The 25219-nt window shown below is 40.4% G+C and overlaps 2 protein-coding genes across 14 annotated transcripts in view; one reads left to right on the top strand and one right to left on the bottom strand.

Annotated features, from left to right (window-relative positions):
* FUBP1 (far upstream element binding protein 1) overlaps positions 1–10120 on the top strand; it is a 35680-nt gene extending 25560 nt beyond the window's left edge. For 2 of the 4 annotated variants that reach the window (XM_065655419.1, XM_065655423.1), the window contains one exon: positions 10031–10119. In XM_065655419.1, the coding sequence (XP_065511491.1) occupies positions 10031–10048 (18 nt within the window). In that variant the 3' untranslated portion in view covers positions 10049–10119. Of the gene's footprint in view, positions 1–10030 lie in introns of all 4 variants that reach the window. The other 2 variants (XM_065655421.1, XM_065655422.1) reach the window with 2 other exon arrangements.
* NEXN (nexilin F-actin binding protein) lies at positions 10–24225 on the bottom strand. Of its 10 annotated transcripts, none has more exons than XM_065655416.1 (14): positions 24081–24225; positions 16344–16421; positions 15009–15200; positions 14789–14870; positions 14554–14702; positions 13425–13466; positions 12093–12287; positions 11841–12014; positions 9257–9442; positions 4924–5124; positions 3339–3560; positions 2072–2257; positions 1257–1617; positions 10–1151 (listed from the first exon to the last, which is right to left on the bottom strand). In XM_065655416.1, the coding sequence occupies exons 2-14, from the start codon at positions 16368–16370 to the stop codon at positions 1138–1140; spliced, it is 2031 nt and encodes a 676-aa protein (XP_065511488.1). In that variant the 5' UTR covers positions 16371–16421; positions 24081–24225; the 3' UTR covers positions 10–1137. The 10 variants fall into 10 exon arrangements, with proteins under 10 accessions (XP_065511488.1, XP_065511486.1, XP_065511480.1 ...); XM_065655414.1 differs by having other exon boundaries at positions 16344–16425; XM_065655408.1 differs by lacking the exon at positions 24081–24225 and adding an exon at positions 23525–23664.
* Positions 24226–25219: the final 994 nt, after the last annotated feature.

Raw genomic sequence — 25219 nt, forward strand, 5'->3', positions numbered from 1 at the left:
TTCACGGTGTTTCTGAATTTGTAACTGTTTTATTGAGGCAAATGAGTGACTTCCAATAGGTAACTGTACAAAGAACAGTCATCAGATTCAGCCACAGGAAAATTTCTTCCTGAAATCACTGCATAAATCTAACTTGCTGCAGCTTACCTTGTCTGTATATTAAGGCTTATACACATGTTCTTTAATTTAAAATGTGGCTTTTGTTTGTAAAATTACACCTACAGAAGCTTAAGCTGAACAATTCAGATGGTGTTAGCACAGTGACATTAGCGTTGATATAAAGAGATCTTGAAGAAAGTACAGTAGCCTTAAGAAGACAATGTTTAGAGATGCAGTAATAAATTTATTGCATTAAGAGAAAACAAAGATTGAGAAGTTAGGCACTTTCTGAAAATATTCTTGAAGCTTGCTTCCTACCAACTTAGCTATGATAGTCTCACATTTTGTCACTGGCCATTCCTGTATCATTTAAGCAGTGAAAAAATTAGAAGTTTTACAAGCAATTGCTGGTACTATAAAGACTACTACAACAAGCCTTATTGAGATTGGTTTTACTTTTGGGTTATCAACTGCATAGGTTGATAAGAGCGTAACAGTTAAAATGCAAGCCCATTTTAAAACAGAAGAACTAACGCTCTTTGAAACAAAACAAAAGAAGTGAGCAGTTAGGTAATCTTTTATTCTTTAAAAATAGTACACTGAGGTTTTTAAAATCATCAATAAGTATTTCCTTTTGCCAGTTCAATGCCTCTGGGATAAAGTAAAACAGCTTAAATATTCAGTGTTCATGCAAAATATACCAATAGATTTACACTACTACACAAGTTTCCAGATTGTGTATTTAGCTTTATACCATTACACAACAGTTGGTCTTCAAATGTGGGAGCACTATTGTAATTCAGCTTTTTCCTTTATTTGATCTTTCTTACACTGATTCCTTCTTTGTAGCCTTTAATAACTAATTTTTGTATTGAGCAAGGAACCTGGACACTCTCACAACTTGAAGATTATTCTTATCTGATGCAGGAATGACAAATCCGTGCATATCCTTGCTTGCTTTAGTTGGCCCCATCAGAGAAAGAGATGATGCAGTAAGAAAGTTTTGAGGGGAAGAAAGATTCCAGCTAAAGTAGAGCATTAGTAGTCATCAGCTAGAAAATAAAAGGGTTAAGAGAAACAGATAATGAGATTTTTGTAAAAGGAAAGATGCAAGAAGAATATTTGAGAATTAAGCAAATTAAAATGCTAACTCTTACTTTCAATGGTCAGAATACAGGTGCTAGCAGATGTGCCTCTGTTATTGACTGCTTTACACATGTATTCCCCTTCATCTTCTGGGAAGGTTTCTGGCAAGTAAAGGCAGTAGGTTTCTCCTCTTTCAATGTATTGATAGTCCTCAGAGTCCTGCAACATTTCCCCCTCAAACCACCATGTAACTTCAGGTTTTGGTTCTCCAGTAATTTTAACTGTAAATCTCACGGGCTCGCCATCAACAACTGATGTGTTTTTCAGTGACTTCTTGAACCAGGGAGCTCCAGATCGAGCTTGATCCTCCTCATCTTCGCAAGTAGAACCATTAATAATACTTCCCTCCTCTTCTTCTTCCTCTTCCCTCTTCTGTTATAAAATAAGTCGATTTAGAACATTTAAAGTGGCAATAGCAGTATGACTGCCAGTGACACTTATTTGATTACAGAAAAGTTTCTGTGTTTCTGGGGGAAATGCCACACCTGTCCTCACTAGATGACAATGCTGTCTGGATATGGAACAGGCAGTAAAATGGCTTTTAATGAGTCTGGGATCTTGGGCTAAAATTAGGCATGAATGCAGATTCCATCTTCAGACTATTCAGAGGATACAATTAACTTTCTTAGCAGTATCTCTCTCATACTCTTCAAGAATATGTGAAAACACCAAAAGCAATTCTACATTATTGCAGCAATTCACAGCAGCTGTTCTGAAACAAGTATAATGCTCCTTTTATACCTCTGACAGAGTTGCCATCAGTGGTAATCAGATGCTAACTTAAATGACACTTAGGACTGAAGAAAAGCTACTTTGTAATTTATACCTTCTGTAATGCCGCATCAATTTCTTTTTGTTCAAACTGCATGCGTAGTAATTTCTGTTCTTCAATTCTCCTCTGCTCCTCTTCTTCCCTGGCTCTTGCCATTTGCTCAAAACGGGCCTTCATGTTTACTTTATGAGTAAATGGAGCCTCAGATTTTTTGGCTGGTCTCACGTCTACCTCATCATCCTTGGGAGAAAAAAAGAAAAGGGGACTTATGTTTTAAGATGTGTATGATAATAAACTGGTTTGGTAGAGCAGTAGTTCTGAACTGAGCAAAGCCACTCAGAGTCCTGTTTTTCTCAGAAGTTTGTTGTGTGGGGTTTTTTTTTTTAATGTTGGGTTTAAGATCAAGTCTCGTGATAGTTTATCCCAGGGAATGGGCAAAATACTTACAAAAGTAATTTCAAAAAAATTAGGTAGAAAAACACTCCTAGAGATGTCATGTGTAAGTGGAATACTAGCTTGTGGAAATGGTAAATCCTTAGTGATGTGACCTTCGTGCTGTGATTGTTACGGTAGCTTCAACAGCTAACACAGTGACCTTAAAGAAACATAATTACAGTGTCAGTCATTAAAGTAAAAGCTCAAAAATAAAAGGCTTTGAGCTGATTCTGAAATTACTGCTGTGGATAGGAACCTCAGTCTGAGGCTCAGATCAGGCTTGCTGCTGTTAAAAGATCCTGTGCTGTCACCTGATGATGTCATGAAAGCTCACATTGGTGTTCTGGGTCATGGAGCATGGTCTGATTTACTGGCTAGACCAAGAGCTTCATTTCTGGTGTCTTCCCTTCTGAAAAACTGAGATACACAGATAAGTAGTCATCCTTCTCTGCTATACCCTGAGAAACAAGTAAAGATGATAAAAAGACTTGGTCTTCAAATTGTATTGGGTTTTTATTTGTTTTCTTAATTCATACAGTGGAGAATGAATTAAGAGTTCAGAAGGAGAAGCAATTAATGTGATGAATAGATTGACTAGATGTTTCAAACCCTCAGGCTGGCAGGTTTCAGGTTGTTAAGATACTGAATTGAGGACTTCGAGCAGAAAAACAGATCTCTGCTTGGCCAGGTGACTGATAATGAACTGGTGTTTCCTTTAGGGATGCTGAGCGGAGACCTCCTCATGCATCCAAAGGGGGGAACAGGAAAGAAGGGAGAAAATAATTTTGGAAATAGAGCATACTTGGGTGAAAGCAGCAGTATTGTCCACTCTGGGATGATTAGTGTGCTAGTTAGGTATCATCAACACAGAGAGAGTGCAACTCACCTCTTGAAATTTTTCAGCTTCCCTTTCTCTTATTTCTTCATCCATTGCTCTTCTCTTAGCTCGCTCTTCTTCAATCTTCTTCTGTATTTCTTCTTGAGACAGTTGTCCTATTTTTTCAAACTTGCTCTTTAAGTTCTTTGCCTGAATGGAACCACTTCTTTTTAGCTTTATTAACTCTTCATATTCTTTGCTTAGCTCAAAAGTTTCACACTCTTCTTCCAGCTGTTCAGAAATGACAGAATGTGTAAGATGGATAATGCCCTAGTTGTTCTTACTACCCGTTCTCCCCATACGTAGGTGTAATTTAGTACATGTGAATAGTTCCCTTAGTTATTTGAAATCAGCACAGAAACCTTTTCCCTCTCCTTCTTTTTTTTTCCCTTGCTATTGTCAGGATTACTGCATTCGTATCACATCTAAACTACATACAGATTTTGAAATATCTTCCTTGAATGTACCCTTTGGTAAAGGATTGCTGTCAACAAACCACCCTTCACAGACTCTGAAAACCAGACACTTGGCAATGCAAAAAACTTACTTAGCCCGGATACATAACTTACCTCTCTGACTTAGTTGCAATATGATGTGATTTTCTAAAATACAGCTACTTTGTTAAACAGAAAATTATTACATTTTTAATTCAGTAAAAAGCAGATGAGATTTCAGGATGTCATGGCTGGAAAAGAAATGGCAGTTCTGGATCCTGTAGTCAAAACCACAGCTGAAGCTGTAACTGTTGATATTTTGCTCCTTTCATGACCGCTGACTGACAGTAAAGATGTATCTGCATTTTAGTTGGATGTCCCCATCCCTTCCTTCTTCCCCAGTATGTAATACAAAATTTCCTTGAAAAGTTCACAAACTAGAGCCTTTACTACTCACTCCAGCTTTGCTTAACATAAATAATAAATAAATGTAGTCCTCTGATGTCCAAAAGGAAATAATACAGAATTGCCACCCACAACCAAATCAAATTGAAGTGTAAAGTTCATGAACACGGTGTTTTAGACATTTGGTATGCAAAGCAAATTTTGTGTGTGATTTTTAAAATGAACTGTGACAGTCTTCAAACCCTTGATACACCAATTAGAAATAAGTAGAGGCCACTGTAATTCTTTCCTAATTAGTTAACAGAGCATTCCCTTGAGGAAAAGCAAGAATTTTGCTCTTTCCTACTTCGATTTTTGTATATTCATCTGGGAACTAAATGTTTCTGTTCTCCCAATATTGTAAATATTACATAATAGTTTCAGTAATAATGTGGAATTTTCATAAGTAAAAAAACTCCTGTAAAATAAAATTACAATTTTGAAATGGTGTTTTTACTTTGTGTGGCAAGGGATGAAAGCATTTTCCTGGTAGATCAGTGACAAAAATACATATCTTCTTATATACAATGTTATGCTTAAAAAATGTTTTTCTATTTTTCATTCTCTTCACATAATACTGAAAGTATTGATTTAAAAATTACTTTTAAAAGAATTTTCAGTTACAGTCTTAAACTTCTGAGATTTTAGGAATTAACTGAAATGATCTACTGTATTTTTATTCGGTGCATACTTAACATATTCTTTGATATACACACCTCTCCCATTTCTTGTCTTAACTGTTGAAATTCTTGCTTTTCCATTTCCAACTTTTGTCTACGCTCTTCTTCTGTGCGTCTCTTTTCTTCTTCCATTTTTTGTCTCAGCAACTCCTCAAAATTAATTTCCAGTTTACCAGGGACGAGAGATTCTTGAGAAACTGTCTTAAACATTTCTGGCGATTCATCATCCAGCACCTGCTGGAAATTCAGAGCATTAATGCTACATCCTAAAAGTACCTGTGCTGAAGTCTCAGTGTTGCTCAGACGCTTGTAGTACATAGAGATAACCAAGTATTTTGCTGCATCTGCCACAGTGCAGCAAGGTGCAATATGACAATGTGGGTATTCCTCTTGTATTTGGGGAGGGAGTGTGTTTCGGAGATTTTTTAATTGGACTTAGCTCTTTATAATTACAATGCTGAACTTCTATAATGAAGATGAAGGTGTTAAAAGTGTGGTCTCTCTTGCAAGGCAATGGTGAGGATGTCCTCTAAATGCAGCTTTGGGACCTGACACAATTCATTCCTGTTTACTTCACAGACTATCATTAGGCAAAGTACTTGTGTTTAAATGTCATTGCTCTTAACACTGAAGTACAAATATCTGTAATCTTTTTCTAAGCAAACTGAATTATGTTTCTGTTCTTAAACGATGTCACTATTCCCAGTATGGCTAACTGAACAGAATTTTCCACAAGAAACTCTAGTGCACAAGTTGATAATACGCAGTTACGCTGCCAGTTCTTTGCTTTGTATCACCCCAGAGCAAGGGTTTCCCCCTTCCCTGCCCCTTTCACAGGCTTCAGAGTAGGGCTGGGCTTTGGTGGCCGTTTGTGAGCAGTTTGCTTATTTTCTAGAGTAATTCATAAGCAGATGGCAAGGCCTGAGAAAGGCAATTTTCATTATTTGCAAAAGCAGGAACTGTAAGAACAGATATCAGACTCAATTTGTTGAAGCACAGCATTACCAAAATACAAAGCCGTATGCTACAAAAATGGCCAGGTAGCATGACATGAGTTATGCTTGCAGATTTTTAAAATAACGTCTTGATAAAACTTATATAAATGTATGGTTGTGCATGTAACTGTGTAAACTTAGCAACAGAGATCGTCTCAGTGGGAATATTCTGTACCTAAATGAGTGAGACGAGGTCAGATACTGATCCAGAACTGGGTGCAGATGTGGCTTGAGGTGCTATTTAATCAGCACGTTTGAAAAACCTTGTGGCAAACACTGAAGAGCCCAACCTGCCTCAACTTGTAGGCATTCCCAACAGCAGCAATCAGTCAAATGCTAGAAAGAATTAAAGGGGCAAAACTTTAATTTAAGAAAGTGTTTTTACAAGCTTTATAACGTAACAGAAAAAAACACATTTATTCAAAGATTCTTTGGCACTCCTTTTCTCTTTATTGCTATTCACTGCCATTTTAACTCACACCTTTCACTGCTGTTTGTGCTATTGTGGTTTGTACCACTATCTTAACCTACTTTGCCCATATCCTTTTTATTTATCACAGCTCTTTCAATAGTTTTTTGGCCGAATCCCACTCAAATACCGCTACGCACTGTAGATTTCCTTCAGATTTTCCCTCTGAGTAAGCTTACAGTTGGCCTTCAGCCCCACCATTCCTTCCATTCTTCGTTTGTTTTGCATAATATGAGCATATTTGTTGAAACTGTGTTATGGAGAAGTGGAGTCAAAAAACAAGGCTGTAAACTATTTCCTTTAATGAAAACAATGCATAGCAAGGCAGTTTTCAGAGGCTAACCACAGCTAAATTAGCAACGAAATGTGGAAGTCTCTTGCTTGTGATGCATTAGTTCATACGCTCATCACCTCATGAAGAGAGAACTAAGTGAAAAGATGCATTAGTTCAAAATTTACCAATGTGTGTATGTCTAGTCTTTAAAAAGGTGTGCGTATGAGCAAACACTAGCAGCTGTCTGCTCTGGTCTTTTGAATCAGTAAGAGATGCAAAGACAGAAAGCCAACTTACTCTTGGTTAAAAACCAGGAAAAAAGATCAGCTGAATTCTGTCATGCTCAAACCCTTGTGGTTAGTTCAGTAAATATTTTAGCCATATTTTGTGAAGTGAGACCATACTTTTTTTTTTTCTGCAAAGTGGGAACAGATGGTAGTGAGAAACAGTCCTGTAATAACCACAGTTTGCAACACCGTCAACCAGTTTTCAGTGGGCAAACAGGCACTGATACAAACTAGAGCATTTTTCTGTTTGTGCTAAGACGGGTTCTTCATGCAATCCTCTCATGGGAAGAGACTGCTGGGGATGAAAGGTGAATGCTTCATTCGGAAAGTGGGCACGTCGGTGGACGTATAAATCCAGAACAAATCAATGGGAAACAGAGAGATCCTTCCAAAAGGAGGTGGCGGGTGTGCTTTCAAGCATCAACATTACTACTTCTGTGTGTGTGTACTTTCAAAACTAAATTAAAATGAATAAACATGAAAAAGGTTCTAAAATAACAATTTAAATGCTTAAATAAAAATTGAATGTGAGGTTTTACTACTTCTGAAAGACATGACTAATATGTTCTCAAAATGTTTAAGAGCACACCTGCATTGCTGCTATGTCACGTAGCTGTGGAAAATACGGAAAGCATGGGCTTATATTTTCTGTTACAAGTAACAGAAAATGTGCTGTTCATATTCAGGATGGTAATTAACAGAAAATTTTCAGATGCATATGCTGAAAATACATATTCAGTTAATTTTTTAAATTACCAAATGCCTTTCACTGTTTGCTGTCACAGTGCAATGAGACTCTGTGCTGCATCTAATAGAGAAAGCCCTGTTTAATCAGTGAGATTTTTCTTGCCCGTGCACTTGAGTGTAGGTGCTTGCTAGGCTCAGCCAGAAAAAAAGAGATTCTCCTGAAAGCAGGAAGAAACAGAAGACAGCGCATACTTTCCCTGCTTTCCTTTCATTGTCTGCCAGCTTTTCACAAAAATTCTAATGGCACAAATCCAGCAGCACTCTTTTTGGTTTGGTTTTTTTTTTTTTCTAGTGGCTTTAGCTTCTATTTTCTCTCATCAGAGGTTTGGACAGACACTATTTTCCAAAATTGCTTACCCATACAATATCAAATATCAATTTACATGGCAGTTTCTCTGGGTAGTCTTTCAGTGTAGTGGTCTTGTCTTTGGCCCAATTTCCAGGCAGAGAGAGCACTGCTAGCAATATTAGCAGTCAAAGCTTTAATTTGTCTCAAAAGCATTGGCTTGAATGATGAAGAAAGTTTTATTAAGCATACAGTTGGTCTTTCCCAATGAAACTACAGAGGGGAATGCAGGAAGACACCACCAAGTGGGTGGGTTATCCCACAGTTCGTATGGCACGGCTTGCCCTTCCTTTTGAAACAAACAATACTTCGTTTTAGCTGGTAGCTGTATAATGTAATACTGTATATCCTAACATTCACCCATAAGTAACTGGCTTACACCCCAAGGTATATATTCCGGAAACTTGGAATAAGCATGAAGAATACAGTGAAAAGCTCCATGCTAGTTATTTTTTATAAATAATGTTGTTGCCACCCTCTGAAATCGGGCATCTTTCTCTGCTTTCAGGCAGTGTCAGTATGTCAGTCCTAGGTTCCTGAAAATTTGTCTACAATATAATCTTAAATTTTAGAGGTCATTGTGTATCACACAGATCTGTATTTGCCTAAGGAAGTTCCATATTACAAATTGTTCTCATGATCAATGTCGTAAGTTATTTTTTCTGTTTCTCTGAACAAGCAGTGAAATGCAATAAAAACATCAGTAGCGGAATTCAACCTTCTTAGTTTTTCCTTCCTAAGGGGCCAGAGATGACTAAACTTCGTACTTGCAGTGCGTGATGTTCTAATACGCCATTAATTATGCTTTACCTAGTAAGAACTGATTGGAGGACATCCTGTAAAGGCAGGGACATAAACTTGGAGAAGTAAAAGGAATTACGCTCCTCTCTCTCTCAAAAAAAAAAAAAGCAAGCAAACAACAAACCCTCATTGTGAAAACATTTTGTTTTCCTAGTTTCTTGCATCTAGCATAATAATGCCCATTAGACACAATATCTGGTTTTGACTAAATTATTTGAAATTCTTTCTAGGCTTGCTGTGAGGAGGGATTGTTCTGTTATGATTTTTGGCAAACAAACTTGATTAGTTTACCCCCCCTACCTTCTAATGAGTAGTGAGAGGTGAGCTAATTAATGAAGGAGTTGAAGCATGCATTCCTAACTGTATGTGAAGGTTTTTCCCAGAGCTGCTTTCTAGTTCCTTGGAGACTTAGGTAAAAAGTAAACTAGGTACTAAACAAAACTGTCATACCATGTTCTTCCTTGCTTCAGCAAATGCTCTTTTCTCCTCTTCTATGCGTCGTCTTGCGTCTTCTTCTGCTTTCCTCTTCTCCTCTTCTCTCCTCTGTCTCTCCATCTCCTCAAAACTGAGTCTGAGTTTACCAGGACGGAATTCTTTAACAGAATTTTCAGACTCTTCCTCACCACCTTCATTTATCTTCAGAGAAGAGGGAGAGGAAAAAAGAGAAAGGACTTATCCAAACATAGAAATATTCTTTATAGTAAATAAATACTCCATTAATTCCTTTCTGATCTTTTAGAAATGTTTGGTTGTTTGTGGTGGGGTTTTTGTTGTTGTTTTGGTTTGGTTTTTTTCTCTCTCTCCTGGGGGGGAAAATAACTATCAAGAGTTTGATTCCTGTAAGAAACATTTTAGTCTTGGTTTTAGCTAGGGGAGGGGAAAAAAGAAACGCATTTCAGGATCCTGTATGTAGCCTCTATAATTTTTAAAAATCTGTTGAGTGTGTAAGTCAAAGAACAATGTGTTATCAGGTAAAGGCTGAACAATTAAGTACATATTTTACAGTTTCAGGGTTGAATACTGAAAATGGCTCCATATTCACTTTTCTTTACATCACTTTCATAGACCTTTATGCCATCAAGTCTTTTTTGTTTGCATATACATTGTTTTCACCAATGCACTTACGAGTTAAAAAAAAAAAAAATCAGAGTTTTATAGCAAAACTAAATCTATCAACATTTTGCTATTACTCTAGACTGAGATTTTTGTTTCTTTTCTTTTTAGACATTTAATCATCACTGAAGAAAGGGAATTGATATACTGGGATCTCTTCACTATTGCTTATCTCTAGTGAGCACCTCTCTGCGAAGAGAAGCCTGTGGTTTGCAAACTGCGATCAAGAACACAAGAAGGAACCATCTTCAGAAGATACCTCAGGGAACTTTATTTGTTACTGGAGGAAATTGACTGGCGACTGTCAGAAGATTGATAATCCAGATTTCTGTAACCTGCAAGCAGCCCTGGGACTGGTATGTGGGATAGCCAGTCAAGGGAATTACGGACATCTTTTATTTGGAATTGATAAGGGAAAAAAAGAAAGAATTGAAGGAAATTAACTGCTGAACTCTTCCTTTAAGGAAACTTCTGAAAATTTTGACAAACACGGATATCAGATAAAACTGTATATTAGAAAATTTCTTTTCAAATAGAGAATTTGTAAATTACTTTATATTAATTGGTTCATAAATGCATATACCTAAGGGTGGGAGATGTGAACAAAACTTCAGTTAGAATGACTAGTGACTCCATGAAGTTCTCTCTCCTTCATTTTCTTCCCTCTCCTCCTTCACTAGTATCCCTTGCCCACCCCCAAATAAGAAGAAAAAAGTGCATTATTGCCATAATGTCAAGGTTATTGGTGCAGAAAGGTTAAGCGATTTATTGGAGTTGGGGGTGGAGGAGTAAACTACAATTGGAGTATCGGCCTACACCTAGAGCCCTCTCACTTTGGACCAGTTGGGAATTTCAGTGTTTCGGGTTTCTGGAGGTTCTGTGGGGTTTTCGTCCTTGAGAATATCCATTTCTTTAATGTTTTTGAAATCTGGTCAATATAGTGACCTTGAGCTGTTTGTCAAAGCATGTTCATTCATAATTATACTCTTTTTAAGTTAGAGTTAGCAAATTCCTAGAAATAATATTTTCAAAGATTTCATGGATGATTAAAATCTCATTTCTCATTAGTCCCTTTGTACATAAATTAACAAAGTCATAATGATCGTGATTGTACAGGGGATGGGTATTTAAATACAGAACTTTAAAAATGGAAATGGAGCGTGGTAAAGTGAGGAAACACAGAACTAAATGATCTGGTATATCTTCTGTTCATGCTAAGTGCTCGATTCCTTTAGTATGATCAAAGAAGAAACTATAGTGAGGTCTGTTTATAGACGATCCAAATAAGTTCAGCTTATGATAAAGAATACATATGGAGGCAGTTCTGCAAGTAATAGAAACCAGGAATTGTGAGCTACATTTCTGACAATTTAGAAATTACTAGAATAAGCCCTAGTTTATTCTTGTTTATGTCTATACATACAAGAGAGTTGACCTTTTTTCTCTTTCTCCATAAGAGGAAAGTTGTAATTGAGGTATTTATCATATTTATAAATAAATACGAGAATAAAAATAGCATTCTCTTACTACAGAATGTTTTCATCAAAAAGTGGCTACTGAAACATCTGAAGCACTATTTAAGAACAAAACAGACAACGTAGTATCTTCCTGAGGACTTACAGCTTAAGGTGCCACAAAGCATAGATCTAAAACCTGCCAAGATTGCTGGCAAATGTAAACCACACATATTTTCCGGCTTTACTAGAGGAATCTCTAAAGCATTATGCCAGTGTGGTTACTGAGTTAGAACTAAGGTCAAAAATACATCTTTCAAAAATTAATGGTGATACAGTTTTGAGATTCTCTACAGCTTGAAATAGAGTTAAGGGATAAGAAAAAAGAAGAATTGGATACAGGAAAGAATGTAAAAGCACATCCTACATGAAAATTCTGTAACAACATGAACAAAGCATGGATTTACCATTTGCTGTCTCGCTTCTTCAAAGGCACGTTTTTCCTCTTCTAAACGTTGTCTTGCTTCTTCCTCTGCTTGTCGCCTTTGATTTTCCTGTCTTCGTCTTTCAAGTTCTTCAAATGTTACCTTCAGCTTACCAGGAGACAGAGGCTCTTGAGTTTCATTGTCTTCCTTTTCACCCTGTGTAAGAAAAATGAAATAGTTATATCTTAAATAATAGATATTTATTTATTAGGTATTTTTAGGTGAGTGGTTTACCATGACATATGAATGGCACTTGGTTTCCTTAAGGAATTGGTTTTGTTCCTCATATTTTAGCTTCATTTCTTCATCCTGTCTCGTTCTTTGTTCTGCTCTCTCCTTTCCTGTGTTCCCAAAGTTTATTTTCATCTTCCCAGGTGTTTTGGTGTGTTTTACAGGCACTACTGTAACTAGCAGTGAATCATCCCCTTCCTGTCCAAAAAGATATTTATTATATTTTTATAAAGCTTGACTTCTAGACAGACTCACTTCTTAATGAAACTGTTGTTTTCACCTGTGTGCACAAAAGCTTCCGGAAGAATTACTTGTACTGAGTATGAGCAACAAGAATAAACCCATCTGCCAAAAAAAGTCACTAATTTCTTGTAACATCTGAAGAGCATCAAGACTGAATTGTATTTTAAACATAACTGCTGGCAAACTCCTTGATTTCTTTTCAAATTTTCATTAACCGTTAGTTACAAATATTCACGGTTTGCAGAACAACAGGTGAAATTTTGAAAACATTGGAGTTGGAGCCACACTCCACTTCCAGTCTTGTATTTACTATGTAAAGGATACACTGCGGTTGGAATAAGTTAGTTCTAGAGAGCAATATGTAATTTGTCAGCAGAGTAATTTTTTCAAGGATGTTGCTGCTTCAAAACTATTTTCACCAGTTGCCAAAATACCTTTTACTCAGGGTGGTGGATTTTTCTCCTTCCCCCCCCCCCAAAATACCATGATTAACAGGGATACTGTCAAATAACTTAAAACTCATGTTATCTTTTCTTTTTCTTTTTGTCTTTCCAAAACTGTAGCAGGAATTTGATTTTCTTGTGTGAAAGACAATAGGACTTTTGGACCTGGCTTTTTGAAATTAAACATATATTTGCAAGACTTAAAATCCAAATCCATACAGTAAATTAGTCAATTAAAAAAAAAAAAAAACTGAGTAAGGTGTTCAAATATCTATATATTGACAGAATCCCCTTTTAATTTCAAGTTCAAGGCAAAGAGCTTTCAAGATGATACTTTCAAAGCCAGAGGAGTTAGAGCACCATTGCCAGTGTCCCTCAAATCATTCTGCTGGCTTTGAATATTTGCATTTTAGATGTTTTTAACTAACAAAAAATACTCACAGTGCAGACTCTATTTCAAACTTAAATAAATTGACTTAAAGTACAGACATATAGTTCTGCATAAGTTAAAAATCTGTTAGCTCCTTGGTTGAATTTTAAGTAGGTTTGTGTGCCCTTTTCTAGGTTTTCCCAGCCCAGATTACAATAATAAGACAAAGTGAATAAAAATGTAGGTTAGGTGAACATTTCTTTAAAAAAATCTGATTACCTCTGCTGCTGATTCAGTTCCCGTATTGTTAAAGTCCTCAATCTATTAAATGAGAATTTCATATGATTACATTATTTTGGCTCTTTGCCTTAGATTTGCAAACACAGAATTGGAAATTCTTTTTGTATCAGTGACATGTATGTAGCACTTAAATTCAGAGAGATGGTAACGACTGAACGTTGATTGGAATACTGCACACAGGTGAGCTTGTTGAGGAAGAGGGAACATGACAGAAAACACCCCACAGAAAAGAGACTAAAGCTTTCGTAACACTTCAGTGACGAACGGAGAAGAAAACTTGAGATGTCCATTCTTCATTGAAGCGTTCCAGAATTGTGTGAAGAGAGAAAAAGCTAAAGCAAGGTCATTGATTATTTCTGATTCAAGCGATGTTGTCTTCCCTCAACTCCTGCAGAAAGCCTAGTGCTGTATTTGCTTCATATGGTCTCTATACATTACTGTCTAAAACTAATATACTTTCTAAAATTCTACATGGTATGTATGGTTCTAGTCTATCATTTAGATGTTCACTCTCAATGCACTACTTGCAGCACTGAAGAAAACTTACAAAAGGAATCAAATATGACACCCCAATGCAAAACTCGACAAAAGACAAAATTTGCAACAGAATAAAACATTATCTGAATCTTCATGCTTTGTGATTTTTTACACCATTAGTATCTTCTCATTTTTGCCTGCCAATTGCATTTTCCTATTCTTGCTGGCCTTAGTTCATCTATCACTGAACCGTATCACTAATGTATAAGCAAAAATTGTCTAAAGTAAGGGTTGGTAAAAGAAAAGAAACATTTTCAAATCAGTTTAGTAAATTCTGCAAACTCTTGTATGCATATAACACCAAAGTTTGTGCCCGATTCACGTTCCTACCAGGTTTATGCCTGCCTGGCTTCATCTGTAACTCGAGTTTAGTGCTTAAGCAAATTGTTACCATAAGGAAGTGACGATTCTCTGAACGTTACTCCCCACTTCCATCCCATTGAGCATCTCCCATGTAAATCACTACTGTCATAAATCTTAAGATCAAATCTTTCTGATCAATTCAAAACTTTTTTTTCTTGATTTGGTTGTTTGCAATTATATCCCGATTATTGTGATCAGACAAACATACCTCCTGTGCTTTTTTTGCTAATTCTCTCTGAATTTTTCTTTTCTCAATCATATCTTGTTCAATTCTGCGTTTTCTTTCTTCTTCCATCCTTTTTCTTTCTTCTTCTTGCCTTTGCTTCTCCATTTCTGCAAACTTGCCTTTAACGGTTCCTGTGAACATGAAATACACAGTTCAGCAGTCAGATCTAATACTTACCTAGTGAATTCTGTGGCCTTTCACGTGAGACCTCTCTTACCTATCAGCTTTGGGACATAACCCTTTTCTATTTTAGATGATTTTGTGTCATCGTCTTCATCAGATCCAAGCAGCTCTTTCATCTGGTTGATAAAACACAGAAAGTAAACCGTCTTTATAAATTAAATAAAATTCCAAAATTGTCTTAAAATAATGTGAAAATATTTTCACATGAGATATTCAATATTAAAATAACACAAAATATTTGCAAAGAAAATAACCTCCTGCTTTCTCCTGTTCCATTCTCTCTCTCTAACATATTGTTCTTTTCTTCTTTGCTTTTCGTCTCTAGATCTCCTTTGATTTCTTTCTTCCCTTGCTTTCTGCATAGCTTCAAATTTATCCTTTACATCACCCTTGTGAAGCTTGGGCACATAGGATTTTTGGACGGGTTTAGATGAAGAAAGCAGAATCTTGGTGAAGATAAAGAAGAAATGAAGATAAGAAAAAGAAAGGTGAAACAGATGGACAGGAATATTCTGAGAGACTGGATTAGAAAGAATGTATGAACATAAAACAGAAGTGCATTTGGGATTAGGAACTTTCTGCCGCTACCCACCATCTATTAAGCATCATTGTATTTGTTCATAAATAGCAATAAATACTAAAATACACAAAACAACATTTAGCATTGTATTAAGCTATAAGTAATTGTAATTAATAGCTACGTAACTAAATGTAGGAACTATGTAAATGTGCATTTTCAATTACTATGGCTTTAAAAATGAGACAGAGGTTTATATTTTTGCTTTGAATCATAAGCAATCACCAAAGAGCCCTCTCTGTCCCCAGCACCTAAAACCCATATAAAGACACACATATAAAATACAATATGTATGTTTTCCTCTGCAACACTTCAACAGCCATGTATGTTTTTAAAATAAATAGTATTATTTGTTTATTTAAAACTTCCAATACATTTTATATGTACTTCTTTAATATTTAGAGAAACTCAAAATTCCGGTGATTTTACATTACGAAGTGTCAGGATCACTGGACTTGCAGGACGCTGATGCAGCCAGTGGGCACTTCTGAACAATCCCAAACAGCAAGAGAAGTTCCCACTTTTCAGAACTACTGTGAAGTTTTCTCTCTTTTTACTGTAATGACTACAGAAATGCTCTCAATACAGTAGTGCTGAGAAAACTGGATGAAAATAAGCGAGGCTTTATGTTTCCCACCTAAACCAGTAGTTTTTGTTCCTGTTGCTCAGTGAGTCTATGTTGGAAGAATAAATATTTTAAGTAGCCTAATATTTACGTTTTAGAATTAAATGTGAATGTTGCCCTTCATTTCCCCCCAACATTTAAAATTTCTTCGTATTTTGTTACTTTTATTTTGCCTTCCTCCATCATTTTTTTAATAACAGTAAGAACATATTTCACAGATCCCATCAAATCAGAGTTTCTTTAAGCTACTTCCAAATGCCCTTCTACTGTCTTAGAAGAGCAGCAATGCCAGCAGACTTACAGTATAATTGTTTGTAATTACTCTTTTTTGCAAACATCAGCTGTAAATTACTACATTATTTCCATTACTTTAAAATTGGTACATACCTCAGTTTTCTGTGCAATGTCATTCATGGCTACTGTATTGTGCTCTGCACCTGATGTGTTTAAGATTGCTTTCAGTTTCTACCTGAAAGAAACAGTTGTAGTTATATTCCTTTCTTTTCCTTTTAAACGGTGCTTTAATCATCATCCTGTATAAGTTTGCATAGGCTGAAATCAATGTATCACAATTTCATTTGTTCCTTGGAGGCTTTCTAAGTATGCAACAGTAATTACAAGAACAAGCTTATGATTCACTATTCATGCTCATAACCCCTCTATATAGTCCTAGCTATTGGGTTTAAATTTCCATTTAAAAAAAAAAAAAAAAAAGATAATAACTTGGAGCCAGCTCCCTGGCTGGTGTGTTGCGAAACTGTTTTTCTGGATCGCGGTGCCAGCAGAAAGGAACGTGCTCTGCGCCACCGCCGCGCCGCTTCAGTGGGGCACAGGAGCCAGGGAGCTGCGGCTGCGGGAGGTCTGCAGAGGGCTCGGGCCAAACCCCCACAGCCTCCCGCAGCCCCGAGAGCAGGACAGACGGCCCTGGATGGGAACCCACCTGCGCGTCAGAGGAGCAGCCGCATCTCCTGCCCGGGTGAAGCTCTTGCTGGAGGCTCAGCCAGGCTGGCAACTCCCTCAGCTCTTCACCCCATACAGGAACACAAAACAATGGTTTCCTTTCTCCTAGGGCTATTCTAGGGAAAACTAGTGCTAAAAACTATGAAACGAGTTAGGTAAGACACATACATACCTTAGAGAAAGTATTTATATAATTTATTTGCGAGATGGAAATTGCACTGCGTTTTTTAAGAGAAAAGCGTTACAAATTTTAAATTACGTGGTATTTATTAGGAACTCAACAGAAAGGCACTTCAACCTCAGGGCAACCTCTTTCCTTTTTTTTTTCCCCTCTCCTTTTTTTTAAATCACAAGGTGTCTGTCAGAGCTTGTGGGAGGAAGGAAATCATGACATGACCCCAGTGCCATTGCTGGCTGTACTGCACCGATACCCTGAGGCCCAGGCAAGCCTAAAAACTCAGTGTGCCAAACATAGTGCAAACAAACGGACACAAAGGTTCGAAGTATAAAGCAGCTGAAAGGGATTTCCCACTTGTGGTTTAGAGGAACTGATGTCAGGACATAGATGGAAAGTTAAGTTCTTAGTAGTTCTTAGCCTTTAAGTTTTCTAATTCTTAATTACAAACACATTATAAGCATAGCAATTTAAATTTTATAATTCTTAAGTGCAAACACATTATAAGCATGAGAATTTTTACGTGGTGTTAAAAATAATGAACGTTTAGAGTTGTTTTCATACAAGCTCTTCAAAAATACACCAGTGTCAGTGCTCACTGGTGATGCTGTAGCTATCCAAATCAAATGAGATTCTTCAGTATCTTGGGATGTTTTTCCAAACAAAAGCAGTCACAACATATGAAAGGAGTATTTAGCTGCCAATCTCTGCCCTGATTTGCAAGTTCCAAACTCTTCAAATTCAGCCTCTGCAGAGATGTTCTGGAGAACACCGGGGTGTTCCCTTTCAACAAATGAGTATGGAAAGTCATTCCTCCACAAATCGGAGTTGGCAAATACCTTATTTGTAGACTGATAGGAACCCAAGGCATGTCAGTTTGTGACTTGTCAACACATGAACATAAAATTACAAAGTGTTATGATAGTTCCTATTTAGACTGTTTCAGATTAGCAATAGCATGTTAAAGTTCTGTTGTGTCTAGGAAGTCAGATAACTTCACTAGCATTCTGGTGCTTCAAGGCCCCTGTACACTTTCATATGCATTTGTATATTGTGCTATTGGGTTTGCACCTCTTCGTAAGCTTTAGCTTACTTCACACACGTAAGTAAAATCCCCATTGTGATCAGTATAACCTTAAAACTAGTTAAAACACTTTGACTTCCCCATTTTTCTAAGCGGGTCTTAGAGAAGTCCTTATCTGTTCTCTTCTTTTACATCTCTACTTTCTAAATTTCTTCTGCCTACTTGTGACTGATAGCCTTTAGCCTTGTACTTAAAATACAGAAGCTGAACAAAAGACTTACTGCATGAACCTGTCAGAAAACAAAGGAACGTCACGCACTGAAGTGGCCGGGGACACAGGGACCTTCCAGCCTTCACACAGGGCTGGAGCACAGAAGTAAGGCCCAAGGAGAATCTTTCACAAGGAATCCCATTTCACCCAAACACCTCAAGTGAAGATGACCGTCAACCTTCACTGCAGCAACAGGCCCCATCCGTACAGCTTCATCTTAAAGCTATTTGAAAACTGACTATTCTGAAGTCTGATTTGCTTATTGTGCAAAATGAATTGTAGGAAGAAGATATGTTTACAAGTCTGAGAATGCAATTTAGTTTTTGAGCTTTTGGATCAACTGTGTCTTGAACCTTTCCGATAGCTCTAACTACCTGACCCCCTCGACAGCGTCACTAAGATTGCTGACAGCAACGAGATCTACCCTCAAATAACCAATCTGAAATTTTATTTAAAAGTGCAAATGTTGGAAGGTTGGGGTTTTTTTTGCAAATTCCTGCTGTCTGAACTTCCAAAAATGTACCAGTCCAACAGGCTGTGGGCCTTCAAGATGGCAGATACGGTTCTGCCATTTGGATTATTGCCATATCTGCTATTACTTTAGGCTACTTTCCAGTTCTTTGGCATCACTAACTCTTAATGTGCTTGAAGGTTAGCCAGCTGGCTGCAAGACGTTTTGCATCTGCAAGTCATCCTACCTCCACCTTTGATGCTAAAAGATATGGATCTAAAGCAGTAGGGCATTGCTGAACATGACACCGCCCATGTTTGCACTCTCACAGCTCTCCACGGCAGGCAAACCTTGAGCAGGAACAGCAGCAGGACCCTGCCCCCGGCACCCCACAAGGCAGATAAGTCATTTCTAATAAAGACAAACCAGAATGTTTAAGAAAAAAAAAAGAAGCATTCCCTGAGTGTTGGCTTAGGTCCGTGAGGCAGCGACCACTGCTTGAGGAACGACAGCGACTGAAGCTCCTTGTATCTGCCTTATCATTAGAGAGGATCCACATAGTCAATGTATTGTCGCTGAGAAAACCAAAGTGGCCAAGTCAGGAAGTCTTGACACCTGCAAATTGTGGAAGAGCGGCACCTTCAGCACCTGCCAATTCTTTGCATAAAGTATGTGGTAATAAATTTTCCGACTCGAGAAACCTTGACCTACTAATTCCCTTTTGAGATGAACTAGTTATATCTTTAAGTCATATATATATTCTCATTCTGTAGTAAGAATATTCCCACAGAGTACTTCTAATACAAGTAACGCTTATTCCTTGAGGCAAAAGGGTCTACTTGTATATGTACTTACTTCAGAAGAGATTTGTTCTCCAATTATGAAGCTGTCCAATCTTAAGATTCAGACTCGTCTTTTTTTCCTGAGATCAACACGTCTCAGGAAAACCTGTAAGAGCTTCTCATTTAAGCTTTCACTCACAAAAGTCCCAGATTATAATGTTGAACATAACATGATGAAAAAATGAATGGAGCTTGTTACTAGGCTCCTCTTGGCCTGTCCAGTCTCATCACTCCAGCATTCACCTGACACTAGCCTGATTTTTTTCTATACATTTTCCCTTCCCTAAGATTAAACAAGGTATCTCAGGAAATGTTAGTCTGGTGTTATAATGTTTACAAAGGAAGTACTAGACTGCAGTTCCACTTTCAGAGGAGGTATACATGGAGGTTTTTCCTAGAAAAGAAATTTAACCTCCATCCTGGGATCAATGGTCCCACCTCTGGAACTGAATGGAAGAGAAAATGCCATTACCGGAATGGCTTGACTGGCTGTAATGCAGAGAGGGCTCCCTAGGAAGGTTCAAGTGAAAATTTAATACAAAGCAAATAAATACTCTGAAATAAAAAAACCCAGCTGTTTTAAAGCATCTTATTTGTTTGCTGTAAATGGGTAAGCTACCACGGTTAAGCTACCACCTCTGATATGCCTCAATTTGTTATGGTCATAGCACTACCTCAACTTTTCATGCAGACTCCCTAAAACCTTCCTTTAGAAAAAATAATCAAAGTGAACAAAGAAAACCACTAAGGGGACACAGAAGGTTTGATGGTTCACAAGTCCCCAAATGCACCTCCTTAAATGTAATTAATTCCATTTCTTAAAGATGGTCGGAGTCCTCAATTGATCAAAAAATGTTGTGCAGCTTTAACCAGAGAAAAACCTCCCACAAATAATAAAATTACCCTTCACTAGAAAACATAAAAGTTCTTGATCTTCAGTGGAGTGATTAACATCCTCACATGAGCCACAGGAAAATACCAGCATTTTCCTGAACTGAACACTACTCTGTACAACAGGAGTACGAAGCCAGGACTTCAAAAAAAGTCTAGTTGCTCTGCGATTCCTCCTTTCGGGAGGGCCCCCTGCTGTCCTGCGGCTACTGTGAGTTATAAATAAGCCCTTCCCGGCACAGTCTAAGTTACGTTTACCATCTGTCTCGTCTTTGTGATCTACTCTCGAAGACGCCATTATATAAGAAAACCATATTGTGAGAGTTGGAAAGTCACTACTTGCAGCCAAAGTGCTTAGGAGAGGAAAACACAGTCCACAATGTTAAAATATTTAACAAAATATTAAATGGAACTGGCAAGAGGAGGGGAAAGAGAGCGATGCGCAGCATTTATGTCCTTACTGTAACTCGTCTGGAATGACACTACCAGTTGTTGTACTAAATTACAGATACTAAAGTAGATACTAAGATTATCATGCACAGGGGAAGATCCTGAACTGGCACAAACCGTCAGCCCCACTGAAGCCAAGGAGTCACGACAACTAACACCAGCTGCCTAAACATCACACTTTATAAAACAGAAAATGCAAAACTACTTCCACTTGCTTATATTTCCTTCATGAAATCCTTATAATTAAAGACTAGGATGCTTTGCGACAATTGGCCCAGATAATTCAATTTCATGCACAATCATTTCCTCAATCTTTGAAATTATTTCACTTCAACATTTATTGAGAATCTCACATTAGAGTAGAATAGTCCTTGCAGATATGATGTTATGTATAAAAACATATTTATTATAAAGGATTTTGTCTATGTCTGTTTACACAACTATAAATAATCTTAATGTGACAGTGCCATGCAGTCCAACTCCTGTTTTAAAAAAATAAATCACCCTTCTCTGTAGAAAAGGTCTCTCTGTTAATTCCTTATTTTCTTCAGGTACTATTATGGGGTACGTAAGCTCCAGAGCAAATGTAACGGGGCTGAGAGCCTGGTCTGTTACACGGGGAAGCCCCACTGAGATCTTCTGGCTGTGGTTTCATGCTCCAAGATATCTGCTGACCCCAATCATGGGTGGCAGTAAATCGTGAACTGAGATCCCTGAGACAACAGTCAGGATATTTTGCCCCATGCCATAGCTCCTCAATCCATCACCGTGTCACAGCAGACGAAGAGAAACAGCATGATCTGAGCACAACTCCTGTTGACTTCACTGACAGGACTTCAGAGATCAGGGTACTGAAACATGGGGCGAAATAATGGCCACGAAGCTCTACTCCAGTTTGCTTCTGCCCTTCTCCCATGCCTCTCTGTCACTTCTCTGAAATCCTCATGGCCAACTCAGCCTGAACACGGTGCCCGTGCCGCAAAGGAGACCAGCGCTGCTCCCACTTCACCAGCCCCACTCTGCTGGTAGCGCTGACGCCCGTGACGACCGTCACCTTCATCCGAGGGGACACGGCTGCCCCCGGCGCACAGCAAAGGGTCCCTCACTCCTATCGCTCCCTGAACTGCCCTTACACCATCACCAGCCCTCAGCTCCGTTATCCCACACTTGCTTCCAGAGCGCTCGGCCACCGCACCATTCCTTGATAAAGGAGCGTCAAAGCTGACTATCCGAGTGTGGTAAATGATTGTCGTCTTTCACTGATGAAAAGACTAATTTAAAATACTCCAAATGCAGTTAGAGAAAGTATTTCTTAGGCATGTCTTAAACCATCTACCCAGTTCTTCTATGGCGCCAGACTGTGTGCTTTCTACATATACTCGACGTATCCCCACACTTCTGTCTGTTCCTTGATACACTTGGCCCTCTTATAAGACTAGTTATTATTTTACAATTTCATCAGACATTTTTCTAAGAGATCTAAGGTCTCAGGTTAAGATACTAAGTTTTCTGGCATGTGGCTACTTGCTGACTAATTTTCAAAACACTGATATGTTTCATTGAACATGCCTTTTTTGCAGATGTTTATTGTGTTCAGCAGAAGCTCTTATTTACCTAAAACAAACTTGATAACAAATCGTTTGTAAGTTATCACAGAAACCCAATATTTCCTTCCAAGCCACGGTGTCTTAGACTTCGGGATGCAGTAAAACCTATGAACACGCTCCGTGTGCCACTCAAGCTGAAGAGCACCCCAACAAAGCTGAACTCCTCTTTATGTAGAGCCATGCGGTTTATGAACACAGAGATGTTTAACTAACTTTTATGAAACGCACAGCGGCGGCCTGACCAGGCAGAGCGGCCCGCACCGCCCGGCCCCGCAGGCTCCGCGGGCAGGACGCGGCCCCGCTGCCGCTGCGGCTCCCGCCCGCCCGGGGATGCGCCAGCGCCGGCGGGGCTGCCCAGCGCCCGCAGCCGCTACCCGCACCGATTTCATTCCAGATCAGCGGCGGCCGCAGCCGCGCCGGGCGCAGCGCTCGGCCCCCCGCCCGCGCCGTGAGGGCTCCCCCGCCCCCGGGAGCCCCTCGCTGGGCGCCCCCAGGCGCTGCTCGCCGGCTGCCGCCACAGCCCGGGCCGCGGTGCGAGGAGGGCTGCTCCTCCCGACAGACCTCCGCGCTGCCGCTCGGCCCGGCCGCCGAGGCTGTGAGGGGGCGGCCGGCGGAGCGGGCTCCCCGGCGGCGGAAGGAGACGCGGCGGCCGCGGCGGGGTTGCCGAGGGGCGGCGGGGGCAGCCGAGGGGCGGCGGGGTTGCCGAGGGGCGGCGGGGTTGCCGAGGGGCGGCGGGGGCAGCGGGCCGGACAGGGCGCCCGGGGCCCGCCGCAGGGCCGAGGGAGCGGGGCAGAGCGGGAGGCGAGCGCGGGGCGGACCGGGCTGTGCGCGGCAGGAGCGGCGCGGGAAGCCGCCCGAGCGCCGTCTCCCACCCGCCGCCGGCGGAGCCGCTCTTACCTGTGAGCGCTGCCCCGCCGCTGCAGCTCGGCGCGGTCCCGGCGGGCGGGCTGGCGGCAGCGGAGCGCCCCTTGGCTGCGGCCGCCGCTCCGCCGCTGCAAGTTTCCATAAAAGTCGCGACGCGCGGCCGGCGCCCGCATTCCAGGCGATCCCCGCGCCGCGGCAGCTGTCCCGGCCCGGCCCCGCGGCTCCGCACGCCATGCCCGGCCCCTCGCCGGGGCGGGGGGCGCAGCCCGGCCGCGCCGCCAGGGCCCCCCCGCCGCGGACAGCCGCCCGGGCCAACAGGCTTATTTTAGGCTGGAAGCACCACGGAGCTATAAATAACCGGGGCGGGGAGGCCGCCGCTCGGCTGGCGCGTTCCTGGCCGCGCAGTCCCTGCCGCAGGGCAGCGGGCGATGCCGGCGGAGCGAACGGGGCCACAAGGACCCGCCAGCCCGCAGCCCGCCCGCTGTCGACCTGCCGGCGGCGGCACCCCGGCCGTTCCATGGCCACGTCCCCAGAGATCCCTGCCCGGGGCCGCGGCAGGTTCCGGCACCCCGTGGCACCGCGTACTTACGAGTATCGCAGGCTCGGCAAGCGCCGCTCTCCCCTCCCGGCCGCAGGCAGCGCGGGCAGCAGCGGGACCCGCAGCGAGCGCTCCGGAGCGCGGGCTCCTGCCCTGCCCTGCCCGCGGCAGCCTTTATACCGAGGGGGGTCAGGTCCTGGGTCGTTTTAAGGCACATGGAGAGCAATCGACTAATAATAGTAATGTGACTGTTACTGATGGAGCGGAGAGGAATCCAGCTAGTGCCAGCCCTGTGAGACAGAGCGCGTTCGCGTTAAAGCAGCACTCCTCTGGAAACTTTACAAACAGAGGCAGAAACATGATGTTATTACATCTGAATACATTCCTTTTCCTGCTTAATGACGACTTCTTTTCCTACGTGTTCAATTGCAAGGTCTTCAGTGCAAAACTTTCTTCTTCCTATGCCACTTGTATTGTGGCTGCCACACTGGAGCCTGGCTGGCAGCTGGAGCTAAAAATATTAGGATGATAACCATGCAACCTTAGGCTTTGCAAATCTGAACAAGGACATAAGTTAAAACACAAAATGTGTTTGTCTTTTGAAGGACAGCACAGGAACTTTCCCCAGTGCCACTGTCAAAATAGCTGTGCTCCGATTTCTGAAGCAAAGGCAGAAGATTTCAGTTCAGGCAGAGCCTCAGTAAAATAAATTTTCAGCAGATTAACACATATAACTAATTTGGCAGATCAAAACATATATACATTGCCCTTCTACAGCAGTAAGGATTAGACATTTTATGTTCTCTATTTCATTATGTTACCCCACAAAGAAGCCTTATTCCACGACTGGAGCTCACCACAGCAGTTTGGTTTGGAAATAATCCTGAAAAAACTCGCCTCCTAAAAGCAAGAAAAGGGACAAGAGCGTGGCACAGGAGATGGATGCGCTGAAACCACTCTGATGGGCAGGATCTCGCCAGCTGCCCAGCCCCTGTCCCTGTCACCCCGCGAGCTATGGCAGGCGGCCTTAGGCTGGGCTTTCTTCATTTATTTAGGTGCCTGGCTGAATCACTTTTTGACTTCCAAGACTAGAAACACCAACATTTGGCTTTTTGGTGGATCACTGGCCTATGTGTTGAAAATTTATCAATGCTGTGGACCCTTTACTAGAAGCAAAATTAAACGAGTCA

The sequence above is a fragment of the Caloenas nicobarica genome, chromosome Z (assembly GCF_036013445.1).
Source record: "Caloenas nicobarica isolate bCalNic1 chromosome Z, bCalNic1.hap1, whole genome shotgun sequence".
Lineage (NCBI taxonomy): Eukaryota > Metazoa > Chordata > Aves > Columbiformes > Columbidae > Caloenas > Caloenas nicobarica.

Excerpts from the sequence above, each read along its gene's own strand:
- NEXN (XM_065655416.1), bottom strand. The coding sequence starts at position 16,370 with ATGAATGACATTGCACAGAAAACTGAG. Across the intron at positions 13,467-14,553 it reads TAGCAAAAAAAGCACAGGAG|ATTGAGGACTTTAACAATAC; the intron begins GTATGTTTGTCT and ends CTCATTTAATAG. Across the intron at positions 3,561-4,923 it reads TAAGACAAGAAATGGGAGAG|CTGGAAGAAGAGTGTGAAAC; the intron begins GTGTGTATATCA and ends ATTTCTGAACAG.